The sequence below is a fragment of the Triplophysa rosa genome, linkage group LG13, assembly GCF_024868665.1.
Source record: "Triplophysa rosa linkage group LG13, Trosa_1v2, whole genome shotgun sequence".
In the NCBI taxonomy this organism is placed as follows: domain Eukaryota; kingdom Metazoa; phylum Chordata; class Actinopteri; order Cypriniformes; family Nemacheilidae; genus Triplophysa; species Triplophysa rosa.
In genome coordinates, this window is record NC_079902.1 from 24,218,761 (window position 1) to 24,231,200 (window position 12,440).

Below are 12,440 nucleotides of genomic sequence, written 5' to 3' on the forward strand. Positions count from 1 at the left end.
TAGAGTAGAGTAGAGTAGAGTAGAGTAGAGTAGAGTAGAGTAGAGTAGAGTAGAGTAGAGTAGAGTAGGGTAGGGTAGGGGAGGGTAGGGGTAGAGAAGAGTAGAGTAGAGTAGAGTAGAGTAGAGTAGAGTAGAGTAGAGTAGAGTAGAGTAGAGTAGTGCTAGAGTAGAGTAGAGTAGAGTAGAGTAGAGTAGAGTAGAGTAGAGTAGAGTAGAGTAGAGTAGAGTAGAGTAGAGTAGAGTAGAGTAGAGTAGAGTAGGGTAGGGTAGGGTAGGGTAGGGGTAGAGTAGAGTAGAGTAGAGTAGAGTAGAGTAGAGTAGAGTAGAGGTGAGTAGAATGAAGTAGAGTACAGTAGAGTAGAGTAGAGTAGAGTAGAGTAGAGTAGAGTAGAGTAGAATGAAGTAGAGTACAGTAGAGTAGAGTAGAGTAGAGTAGAGTAGAGTAGAGTAGAGTAGAATGAAGTAGAGTACAGTAGAGTAGAGTAGAGTAGAGTAGAGTAGAGTAGAGTAGAGTAGAATGAAGTAGAGTACAGTAGAGTAGAGTAGAGTAGAGTAGAGTAGAGTAGAGTAGAGTAGAATGAAGTAGAGTACAGTAGAGTAGAGTAGAGTAGAGTAGAGTAGAGTAGAGTAGAGTAGAATGAAGTAGAGTACAGTAGAGTAGAGTAGAGTAGAGTAGAGTAGAGTAGAGGTGAGTAGAATGAAGTAGAGTACAGTAGAGTAGAGTAGAGTAGAATGTGGTTTATGTGTGAGATTTCAGTTTTGTTTCAGGTGGACACTGATGTCTCTTCTTTTGATTGGTGTATAAGTAATGCTCAACAAACAGCAGTAATAAATAAAGCTGAAGTGCAATTCAAAGTGTGTGTGTTAGCTTGAATGGATTAATGAAAATAAGTTTCTTGGTGTGATCATAGATGATAAAATAAGTTGGAATTCTCATATCAACCATGTACATAATCAACTTTCTAGAAGCGTTGCAGTACTGAATAAAGCAAAGAACGTTCTGAACTGCAAACCACTCCACATTCTTTATTGTGCACTGACCAACCTCCTGTGTGGAAGACATTAAAATGAAATGATTTGGCTCATTTTGGTTCACAAAGAACGTATAAAGCAAAATACAACCTGCTCCCTGGCAATATTCAAACATTGTTTCTAATATAGATGGGAGATTTAATTTTAGGAAACTTCAAACATCTTTGTGTCCGTACTACTTTAAAAGTTTTTGTATTTCTGTGTGTGGCGTGATGATGTGGATCAGATTAAGTCCAGTGATCAAGCAGTGATCCAATTTAAAAAGCGGATACAAAAATATGGTTCTTACAAGGTACAGGGAGGAAGAAGGGTTTTGACTAGGTGTTTTCACCAACTATTTATTTATTGTATTGTTGTCTTGTTGTGTGTGTGTGTGTGTGTGTGTGTGTGTGTGTGTGTGTGTGTGTGTGTGTGTAGTTTTTTGACATTATTCATCTTTACGGTGGATATAAATGTAACTATGTGGGTTTTTTTATTTTTTATTTTATGTGGATAAAAACAAACATATGCAGCAAATTGTAATTCATTTATTAATATAGGTTTATGGTGACAGAATTACAAAGATAATATGATGATCATAATTGAGCAGTGGAGAAGGGATAGGACTACATAAACTGTTGCTTCTTCCTACTCCTTTTCGGTTATGTATATGTTACGATTATTTTGTTTCGTTATTTTTTTGTTTATTAGCTAAAATTGTATTATTTGTACATGTTCGAAATAAAGCTTTTCATTCATTCATTGTGTGACGTCACGGTGTCTACAATCATGTTCATTTAAGTGGAGCAGCTAATGTGTGATCATTAACATCTGGTGTGATGATGTCTCATGAATCACTCTTTCTCAGAAGTTCACAGATGTTGATGCAACCATAAAGCGGCCGTTTTGACGTCAAGATGGGAGGAGTTGTGCGGTGACGTCACAGCGGGGCGCGGCAGGGTTTATGTGTGCGAGGCTCGCGCAGGACACTCAGAGCCGAGGGCACGTGAAACTTTCACTGATCGGACACTCCGGTGTGTTGTTGGTATTGCTCAGTGGTCGGGATGGTTTATTTCTCATGATGAAGCTTCTCGTTCTGGAGCTCGATTAGCAGGTGAGATTCCGCGCGCGGACAAAGAGAGAGAGACCCACGTGAGTCTTTAAATGTCCCAAGATGTTTTAATGTAACAAACAATTATCGTAAATAATCCTCTGTTTAAAATATCTATTCGTGAGACTTTATTAATATTCCTGTAGTGTTTAATCAGTATGTTGATGTTGGTTGTTATTTTTTTCAATAGAAAATATGTTTTGCATATAGTTGGTAAACTTTAAAATGAAGCAAAACTAAACAACACGCGAGGATGTCAGTAGGTGAGTTTGTATTTATTTATCGTAACGACACATGATTGTGTGTGTGTGTGTTTGCTGTCAGGTTGTTTTGATGGCTGCTGTGATCTTCGCGCTGCTGTTTCTCCTCATTTCTTCTCCCGTCATCAGCCCGCGGGTCACCGGCGCGCAGCGGCTGCCCGACATCATTGTTATCGGGGTGAGGAAGGGCGGGACGCGCGCGCTGATCGAGATGTTGAAACTTCACGCATCTGTCGTCGCCGCGCACAACGAAGTTCACTTCTTCGACTGGGACAGTCACTACCAGCGCGGGCTGGACTGGTACCGTTCACAGATGCCGTACGCCCAGCCGGGTCTGCTGACGGTGGAGAAGACACCCGCCTACTTCACCTCCGTCAAAGCACCCGAGCGCGTCCTGCGCATGAAGCCGGACGTCAAACTGCTGCTGATCGTGCGGGACCCGACGACGCGTCTGCTGTCCGATTACACGCAGGTGTTCCACAACCAGCTGGCGAAACACAAACGCCCGCTGCCGCTCGAGACTCTGCTCATGCGCGAGGGTGAGTTGAACCCGAACTACAAGCCCTTGAACCGCAGCCTGTATCACGTGCATCTGGAGCGCTGGCTCGCCGTGTTCTCCGTAGACAGCATCCACCTGGTGGACGGTGACGCGCTGATTCAACACCCGCTACCGGAAATAAAGAAGGTGGAGAAGTTCCTAAAGCTCGAGCCGCAGATAAACGCCTCTAACTTTTACTTCAACGCGACGCGCGGGTTTTATTGTCTGCGCGCGCGCGGGCGGGACCGATGCCTGCACGGGTCGAAGGGCCGCAAACATCCGCCGGTGGATCCGGACATCCTGCAGAAACTCTACGAGTACTTCCGTGAACCCAACCGGAGGTTCTTCGATCTGGTGGGACGAACCTTTGACTGGAAGTGAGAGACGAAAACCCCCAAAACCAAACGGGGTGAATGAACAAACGGTGCTGAAGGGAAGGAACATAACTGGAAAATAAACGCAAGGTTTGATGTGTATGTCAATATGAAATCATTCACAATAATCCCTTATGAAAACTATTTCAACAAAAAATGTATTTGTGGTAAAACATTTATTTTCTCTTGGATAACAGTATTAGCATTGACAATGATATTGAACAGTAAGCAGTCCGTACACAGATATGTGGACACACGTTCTTTATGAAGTCAGTACGTGAAGCTTAATTTACTGCTGCTACATTATTAAATGTTTATTTTTTTCTTTAAATCATTCAGCATTACAAAAACCTCACTGTATATGCTAGTTTATATGTTCTCTTATGTCAAATATTTTTTAAATGAAGGAAGATTATATTAATAAAGTATTTTTGTTATCATTTGGTCTCTCTCTCGCTCTCACTCTCTCTGTGCATGCGTGCGTGTGGGGACTCTAAACTTCTACTCACTGTTTGAAAGGTTAAAATCTGCTGTAAGTCCAGTGTTGTAATGTAACGAAGTAAAAATACTTAAGTACGGTACTTTTGGGGAGTATCTGTACTTTACTTGAGTCTCATATTCCTGCAGATTTTACTTTTACTCCTCTACATTTTCTGAACAAAATGTATACTTGTTCGTTACTACAAAATAAAAGCATAGAAACAGAACTGAAATAGACAAGTCGGCGATTCGGTAGTGGTGGGCGGATCGATCCTGAAGTATCGATACTGAGGTTGTATCGAAAAGGATCGATCCTAACATAAAAATATCGATACTGATGTGTTTTTAGTTTTTACTACTGATTTTATTTATTTACTAATGTAGTTAATAATTGTATAATGAAGAAAAACTATTTTCCATACATCTAGTTTTGCACACGTTGCTCCTCCTGCCCTGCTGTGTTTTGTAGTCCGCTATCACGTGACTCAGCAGCGCAAGCGCGCAGACGCAGCTGCAGCCGGCGAAAAGAAGAGGAGCATCTGTGGAGTTTATCACCTCGGTGAATAAAAACACTGCGAACTGCGATGTATGGCAGTGGGCCTTTGGGGGTAAAAAGCTTTATTGTAAAAAGTACTTTATTGTTTGAGAGACAAAGTAAATAAAGTGCTTAAATAATAGTGTGCACTTAGTTTATAAATTCACTTAAAAAAGTGTAATGAAAGGGAAACATGTTAACTTGTTCTATTATTTTGTCTAAACATAACACTGAACAAAAACTGAAAAGCAGTTTTAAAATCTTTGTTCTTGAGTAATAATTTTGTCCACTTTGGTTTTTTTAAAGCTAGAGAAGTAGTACTGGGATAACGAGAAATTGTTTTGTTAAATATCGTTTTTCTGTTCTGTTAATCTGTTATTGTTACTATTTTCCAGTAATAATTTGGTGCAAAGTTCATGTTTGCAAATTCGATTACAGGAATAAATAACTAAATAAATAGATTTATTTGGTTTAAATGATGTCCAGTGTTTTAACATCTACATGATTAATTAGCCTACAGGCACATTAAGAGCACAAATCACAAAATATTTTAGTGGTCATGAAAATGTATTCAGATTTAGCATATTAATGATGCATTCATCTGATAAATCATGACATTTCATCTACAGGAAAGTAAATGTAAGTTCAAGTGAATGCTTTTTAAAAGTAAAAAGTATAGGTATCGGTATAGAAATCGGCAATACTGGCCCTGCATTTACTTGGTATCGGATCGATACTAAATTTTACAGTATCGCCCACCACTACGATCCGGTGTTGTGCCGAGAAATGCTCCCCTGCCAGATTATGCACCTCCTTCATTATTACACGGCTCGTTTGAATGCTTGATGCTGATTGGCCAGTCACGACATTCCAAGGGTTGTTATTTTCAAATAACAACCGCTCAAAACTAATAACACCCTGTAACCCGGATGCTGCAAATCATTTTGAGAGGGGCAGTTTAATATTACACAAAAATGAATGATAAATATGTCTTTTAATAACATATGACATTATATTTACAAATGATTAAACCAAATTGCATGTTCGTGATGTTTGAACGTCGTTTCTTACTTTAAAGGTGTGATGAACTGGGCTTGTTCATTGTTTTATACTGTAGTAAACGTCCACTGCTATGATTGGATAGCCGGTTGCATAGTAAATTTAGGCCCTGTCCCAAATGGCGCACTTGCAGTCTCGTGGACTTAAATTGCGCGTTCTCGCCAAGTCTACGAGTCCGTAGGGTGCCCCATTTGTCTTTTTAGTGCTCAGAAGTTTGCTCGCGAGCTCCTCCTTTGTGCCCTCGATGCGGTCTTCGGCGAAGCCCGCATTGAGTGAGACTCCACTGAAGTCCCCTACCCAGGAATCCTTGCGAACGCCCAATCACAGAACGGATGGGAGGAGTGTCGTGGATGTCAGACATATACGTAAACATGACGGGTACATTTTTAAATATATGTTTTGATAAAATTCAAAATTAATGTATTAATTAGTTACTTATTCATATTATTGCTTATTTATGTTCTATTAAGCCAGCTATTCAAGAATAAAAACGTTTAATGGAGTGCATTTTCTCACTTAAGGTAATAAGCCATGTTTTGTTGTAGATTCATGTCTAGTTGTCTCTGGACTCTGTAAAGCTGAACAACACAGCTTCTGTATTATAGAGAAATATTAAATAACAACATATATGCATATTAAGAACACATTATGCACATTAAGTATAGTGTAAACAAATTAATAAATATACATTCATGACGTCATGACAAATGAATGCATTACTAACATAAGTATCTATTGCATAATGCTCGGGTGGCATATCAACATATGAAATACAGAACAATAAAAACCGGCAGCTCCAGTCCCAAATAACAACAGTGGGACAACAAGTGCTCAACTTCACGCGGCACTGCGCAGACTGATCAGCGAATGACAACAAAGTACCGCGAGAGAGATTAGAAAGCACCGCTTGCTCTTTCCGGCGTGATGACCTCAAGTCTGTCCCAAAAAGCACTCCCATGTACCCTTGTGGACTCGTGTCTAGTGCCCTATAGGTCTGCACTTACTGACGTCACCAAGTGTGGAGTCGAAGGAGGTCCACAAGACTGGAGAGCGCCATTTGGGACAGGGCCATAGTTGGAGCCTTCTGTGAATTTGGTTAGAGGCGTAACGTTAGGTTACACATTAGCACCATTCACACGAGATTAGCATTATCAGGAGACCTCGTGTGATTTATAAATGACCTCCTCACATCAGTATTTCATGTGACACATTCACACGGGATGATTTTACTCAAATTTACTGACTTATTTCCCGGATGTGATGGCAAGGCTCTGCGTATAGTTTGGGGAGCCTATAGTTGTATGGTGTTTAATGATATATGCACCCGAAATAATACCAAAACACTTCAAACAGCCTCCATTATTTGAAAACGGTGGATAAAACCTTGAAAACTGATATATGAGCCCGCCAAATCACAGAGATCCCGATTCGCACGGGCTTAAGATCACAGACAACCTCTGCAATTATTACAAATGACTAACGTTACAGGTCCACAGGTAATACTCTCTCAATCCCTATGGTATTAAGTGGTACACAGATGTTTTACTCGCATAGATTGCTGCGCCACTCCTATCGAACAAACGCTCCATGTTTTTCCCACGTGAGCTGGAACGTCTTTAAAAATAAACTTTAACCCCACATTCCTAATATCAGAATCCGAAGGAAGGTTATGCAGCGACTGTGTTCTTCCACAAACAGGGATGGCACAATATTTAGCGATCTTTAACGGCATGTTTGTTTATTGCTTGCTCGCTCTATCTGGTTCCGCGCCACTTGTGTTACTTCAGTTCTGTCATGCGTGAACCAGTGGGCGGGGCTAGAGAAGCAGTCGTTGGTATTCTTCTGTGGAGGCGGTGTTCAACTTATAGGTGCATTCCAGAACCTGCCGTTCGCTGAGCCTGGTGTCAATAACAGATGTAATCTCAGTAACAAGGGCCTTTTCAGTTCTGACACTTACATGATGTTCGCGTGAATACCATGGAAGTATTTCAATGCCATTAGTCTTTGAAGCAAAAAAGCATGTTGAATTACCACTAATCAAAAATAAAGCTGTTGCATTACCAGTGCTTGCATTTTTAGAGTCTGCAATTCAATATGGTTGTATATTTAAGCTGTGAATATTTCAAATTGAAACATTTCACGCACAATTTCACCGTTAAAAAGTTCAATAATCAAAATTCGCCTTTTAAATTTCACTTAAAAAATTCAACTTGTTATAAAATACAACCTTTAATTTTCGACAGACAATTTTCAGTCCATATTATTTCGGTTTAAAAATTCGCTTCCACAAATTCAGTGGTTCAAATTCGACTTGAAATTCAAAGTTTCACATCCGGGAATCCCAGGAGAAGCAATAGAGCGCCGATTCCGCCAATGCATGATCTCTACCTGCTGCCTGACCGCTTCACCAGCAGGTGGTGCAAGTCGCTTCTGACGAAGACCAAAGCAAGAAATGCAGATACTTTTTATATGTTTGCAGCACAGTCCACTCATCTGCTCGATTAAGTGAATTTATTTGATCTCATAGATCTCTTCTTATGCATCATCAACATCAGAAATTTTAGGTTTCCTGCTCTGGCTCGAAGGAATTAAGTTATTTTTTACTTCAGCACATCGTGTTCACATAAATACTATGCATCATCAGCATTTACAGGACATGTATTGTGTTTGAAGCGGTCAAATAACTGAGATCTCAACTAGGAGCTTATTGACCCGTACTCTCCCATGTGCTTCTGTTTATATGAAGTAGCTGCAATCTCAATAAACATTCTTTTTATTTTCCTTGCGTGATCTTGTTTTAATTTGAGACTCTCAGAACATGCTGGATGTTGTGGAATTGTGGAAACGTTCGTTTGTTAATACGAGACAGAAAAACTGATATTTTAGCCAAGCGAACTTCTTGAGCAGGCCAGATAAAATAGACCAGATAAAAATAGTCAGCACTTTCTTTAGAACCCGACTAGACCCGAAACGTCTTGTGCAGCCTGCAGCCAAGCAAGATACCTCACGGCGTTATGGATCTATACGCGCAAAGATAAAAACTTTTGTTGCATGCTGTGTGCGTTTCCCAATAATGTGCCACACACGAACATGCGAGTATGACTACACGCTAATTGCTTGAGTTGCTGTCTGTTCATTAAATGCTAAAATGTCAATCACTCACGGTATATTAACCTAATTATGTCTTGTAAAGTTTGGCGTAACACATATTTGTTGTTTACCTAACCATAAAATGTAATTAATTTGTGTCTTTCGGGGCGATTGGTAAAAGCACATTCATTATAAATTACCAGAGACCCGATGCCATATCGGACACGACCTGTGCCCAAGGCATATTTTGTCAATGTTTTAGACCCGAAGCCGCTGGGACACACGAGGACCTCTCTAACATACACCTCAACGCAAGTCAGTTTGCATGGCCGAGCAGTGAAAAATATATTTAATTACTGGTCAGAAAACAATATGAGTGCTCCATGGCAATATACACAACTATCTGTAGATGTTGCTGTTTGGCAACATCTACAGATGTTATAATAATTTTTAATCTATATGCTCACATAATAAGTCAACATATTGTTAAATTTATGCATTTTAAATCACAGAAATACACTGAAACCACGTTGGAGAAACACGTAATGTACGTGTCTAAAATGTATGTGTACAGTTCAGTTAAATTATCAAATTTACCCTCTTTAAACTTACGCTAAACATTTAGCTGAATATCCACAACATGTATGGTGGCATGGTGGAACAAAAACGTTATAAGCTTGCAAGATTTGCTAAGGGCCTACTATGCCCCTTTAGCGTCCACGGACCACGCCATCACGGCCGGTGTACCATGCTAAAACGCTTAATGTTGCTTAATCTTCAGACCAGATGATTAGTATAGCCTATACCTTTTTAATAACCGTAGGCTACAGAAATGCGGAAGAGCCCTAAATATGAATGCAAAAAGCACAAAATGACACAATGAGAATTTTAGCATGTCCCCCCGTATTTCTCACATAATACCAGAACTAGGTATAGGTGTCTTTATTGTTGCAGTATTTCAGTTTGTTTTTTTATTCATTCGTTCATACAATAGGTTACAATTGGCTTTATTTTGTTTGCGTTCTCAGATTTCAGATGAAAAGTATAGGCATAATTATTTCCATTGATATTTCTCTTTTAAGTGGTGTAGTTATTCCTTTGTTTAAGTTACATTTATATCCTACATTTACTAAATATTTTACAATTACGTTTTTAAGAAAAGACTGTTATTTATATTGTAGATTATTTTACGTTCTGATGAAAAATTGTTCATGGCTTGTTCTTACATCTGTTTTCATTACTATTTCAGTTAGCCTACTACTATTGTCTGTTTAAAATGTATAATTATTGCTATTTTTCCTATTTAGTTTTAAACCGAAATAAAATGTTTTATTTGAATTTAAATGTTAAGTTTATTGTGATGGTGTTATGTAACTAATGTAATGATTTAAAAACTTGTTGTCTTGTTTTCTGGCACATTTAATCAGATACCATTGCATGTGTCATTCAAATAGCTTCATGCAATTAGCTTATTTTATTCAAACACAGTATGATTCAGTAATTGACTGTAACATACAATTTTCTCATCCTCGAAACTCAAACCATTATTTGATGACTTAAGATCGTGCTTATCAAAAGCACGATTTTATGTTTGCATTTGGCGAGCTACAGAAATTATATTTTGCGTGCATATGATACGCATGTGTTTTGCGTGCACTTTTTATGTACATACCGACTTAACCCACACCATCTTAACCAAGGGGGTAATCATATGCACGTAAAAAGTAATGAATGCGTATAAATAGCAAGCCAAATACAAACATAAACTCTTACTATAGATAGGCAGTACTAGTAGATCGGGTAGGATATTTAAATAATTAAATTAATATTATAAATGTATGAATAGTCCACTGATTCCAGGCCACCTGGAATTGTCCCCGTGCTCCATGTCCGTTCCAGGGCTGATAGTGGTGAGCTAAGCTGCCAGTACAAGAAACAATTATTTTTTTCTTGATGATGCATAAGAGATCTATGAGATCAAATAAATTCACTTAATCGAGCAGATGAGTGGACTGTGCTGCAAACATATAAAAAGTATCTGCATTTCTTGCTTTGGTCTTCGTCAGAAGCGACTTGCACCACCTGCTGGTGAAGCGGTCAGGCAGCAGGTAGAGATCATGCATTGGCGGAATCGGCGCTCTATTGCTTCTCCTGGGATTCCCGGATGTGAAACTTTGAATTTCAAGTCGAATTTGAACCACTGAATTTGTGGAAGCGAATTTTTAAACCGAAATAATATGGACTGAAAATTGTCTGTCGAAAATTAAAGGTTGTATTTTATAACAAGTTGAATTTTTTAAGTGAAATTTAAAAGGCGAATTTTGATTATTGAACTTTTTAACGGTGAAATTGTGCGTGAAATGTTTCAATTTGAAATATTCACAGCTTAAATATACAACCATATTGAATTGCAGACTCTAAAAATGCAAGCACTGGTAATGCAACAGCTTTATTTTTGATTAGTGGTAATTCAACATGCTTTTTTGCTTCAAAGACTAATGGCATTGAAATACTTCCATACCATTCCCTCTTTTATAACAAAAGCTCGGGTTCAAATTGAGGTCTTAATTCATGTCTCCTTTAAACGTCGACGATAACTGGCTTTTCCTCGCGGAAGGTCTGCATTCGGTAAAAATGAGCTAATAAAATATTTCAAATTCACATATCATGTCCAGTTTTTTTCTCATGTGGCAAGTAGCCGTGTAATAATCAGGATAACGTACAAGCAGCCGGCTGTTATTGTGAAATAAACCCCTTCAGTGAGACACAAGACCCTCTGCTTCACACTGATCACACTGTCAGGGTTTATTTCTGCTGCCTGTACATTATCCCTTACATAACATGCTGTCATGGTAGACAAAGGAGGGGCTCAAATGCGGGGTGAACAGGACAGGATTAATGGTCAGCAAGAAACAACAGTCCAAGGAGCCAGACCGCGACAGCCCCCGTACGCGGGACTGAGAGAGAGCGTCCACCGGAACGGAGGAGATCGCCGAGGAGAGTCGTAGATCCTCTGCCGGCGTGAGAAAGTAGAGAGCTGGGCTCGGGGAGACCTCTCGGCCCGAGACTCACGACGTGAGAGAGGTTATCAATACCCGCGAGGGAAGCAGCTCTGGCGCCTCTGGTACAGTGCCGGTGGAAGTGGAGATCGCCGTTCGGAACGCCAACGGGAGCTGCAGAGAGGGAGAAGATGCAGAGGCGACGTGACAGAGGAGAGACCAGACAACACCGGGTAAGCTATGCTCGACAGAGGCGTATGAGGTAAGTATATTTCTAGACTAATACTGAGACTATGGCTAGGACTAGGACTAGGACTAGGACTAGGACTAGGAGTTGTAGGCTAGCCGCAGCTAAACCTAGGTCAGTTTGAACTGGCATAAACACGCAACAGTCAAGACGAGAGATACCGAGGGATAATAAAGGGAATTCTAACGAGGGGAAATAGTCGGCAGGTGTGGTGTAATTACGGGGATGAGATACCTCAATGAGGGAAGTGTCAACAGGTGTGTAGGTGCTGAGTGGAAAATCACCAGTGCAGGGGAGAGCCCTAACAGAGACATGAGGGCGGGAAGAGTGACTAGACACCGAGCGCGTGGTCAGCCGACGGCTCCCACGTGCTCGACAATAACAAAACAACCCTCCAGTGCCAGATAACACCCCAACCCGACCAGGGGCCTGTTTCAATAAGGAGGTTCAACCAACACCGAGTTAAAATGTGAACTCTGAGTTAATTTACTCAGAGAATCGCAACTCTGAGTTTTCGGTTTCAGAACAGGTGATTTCAATTAGTTCAATCCACTCTGAGTAAATTCACTCTAGGTTACGCGCGTGCACCATTGATTTAAAAAGCCATCATCAATTGAGCGAAGATAGCACGATTCACCATGGCAACAGCACCAAAAAAAGCAACATGGCGGCAGAAAGCACATGAGAGTGAGGCACACTTTCCGCTCGATTTACTGATGTCCTGAAAATGACTTAA

The 12,440-nt window shown here is 40.1% G+C and overlaps 2 protein-coding genes across 3 annotated transcripts in view; both read left to right on the forward strand.

Annotated features, from left to right (window-relative positions):
* The first annotated feature begins 1,579 nt into the window (after positions 1–1,579).
* On the forward strand, positions 1,580–3,734 carry hs3st1 (heparan sulfate (glucosamine) 3-O-sulfotransferase 1). 2 transcript variants are annotated; one of them, XM_057349570.1, is made up of 2 exons: positions 1,580–2,163; positions 2,447–3,734. In XM_057349570.1, the coding sequence occupies exon 2, from the start codon at positions 2,456–2,458 to the stop codon at positions 3,299–3,301; it is 846 nt and encodes a 281-aa protein (XP_057205553.1). In that variant the 5' UTR covers positions 1,580–2,163; positions 2,447–2,455; the 3' UTR covers positions 3,302–3,734. The 2 variants fall into 2 exon arrangements, with proteins under 2 accessions (XP_057205553.1, XP_057205554.1); XM_057349571.1 differs by having other exon boundaries at positions 1,581–2,125.
* A 7,464-nt stretch (positions 3,735–11,198) lies between these two features.
* Positions 11,199–12,440, forward strand: part of LOC130563426 (cytokine-dependent hematopoietic cell linker) — a 17,697-nt gene continuing 16,455 nt past the window's right edge. The window contains exon 1 of the mRNA XM_057348918.1: positions 11,199–11,690. The gene's annotated coding sequence lies outside the window, so the exon portion shown is untranslated. The remainder of the gene's footprint in view (positions 11,691–12,440) is intronic.

Excerpts from the sequence above, each read along its gene's own strand:
- hs3st1 (XM_057349570.1), top strand. The coding sequence starts at position 2,456 with ATGGCTGCTGTGATCTTCGCGCTGCTGTTTCTCCTCATTTCTTCTCCC.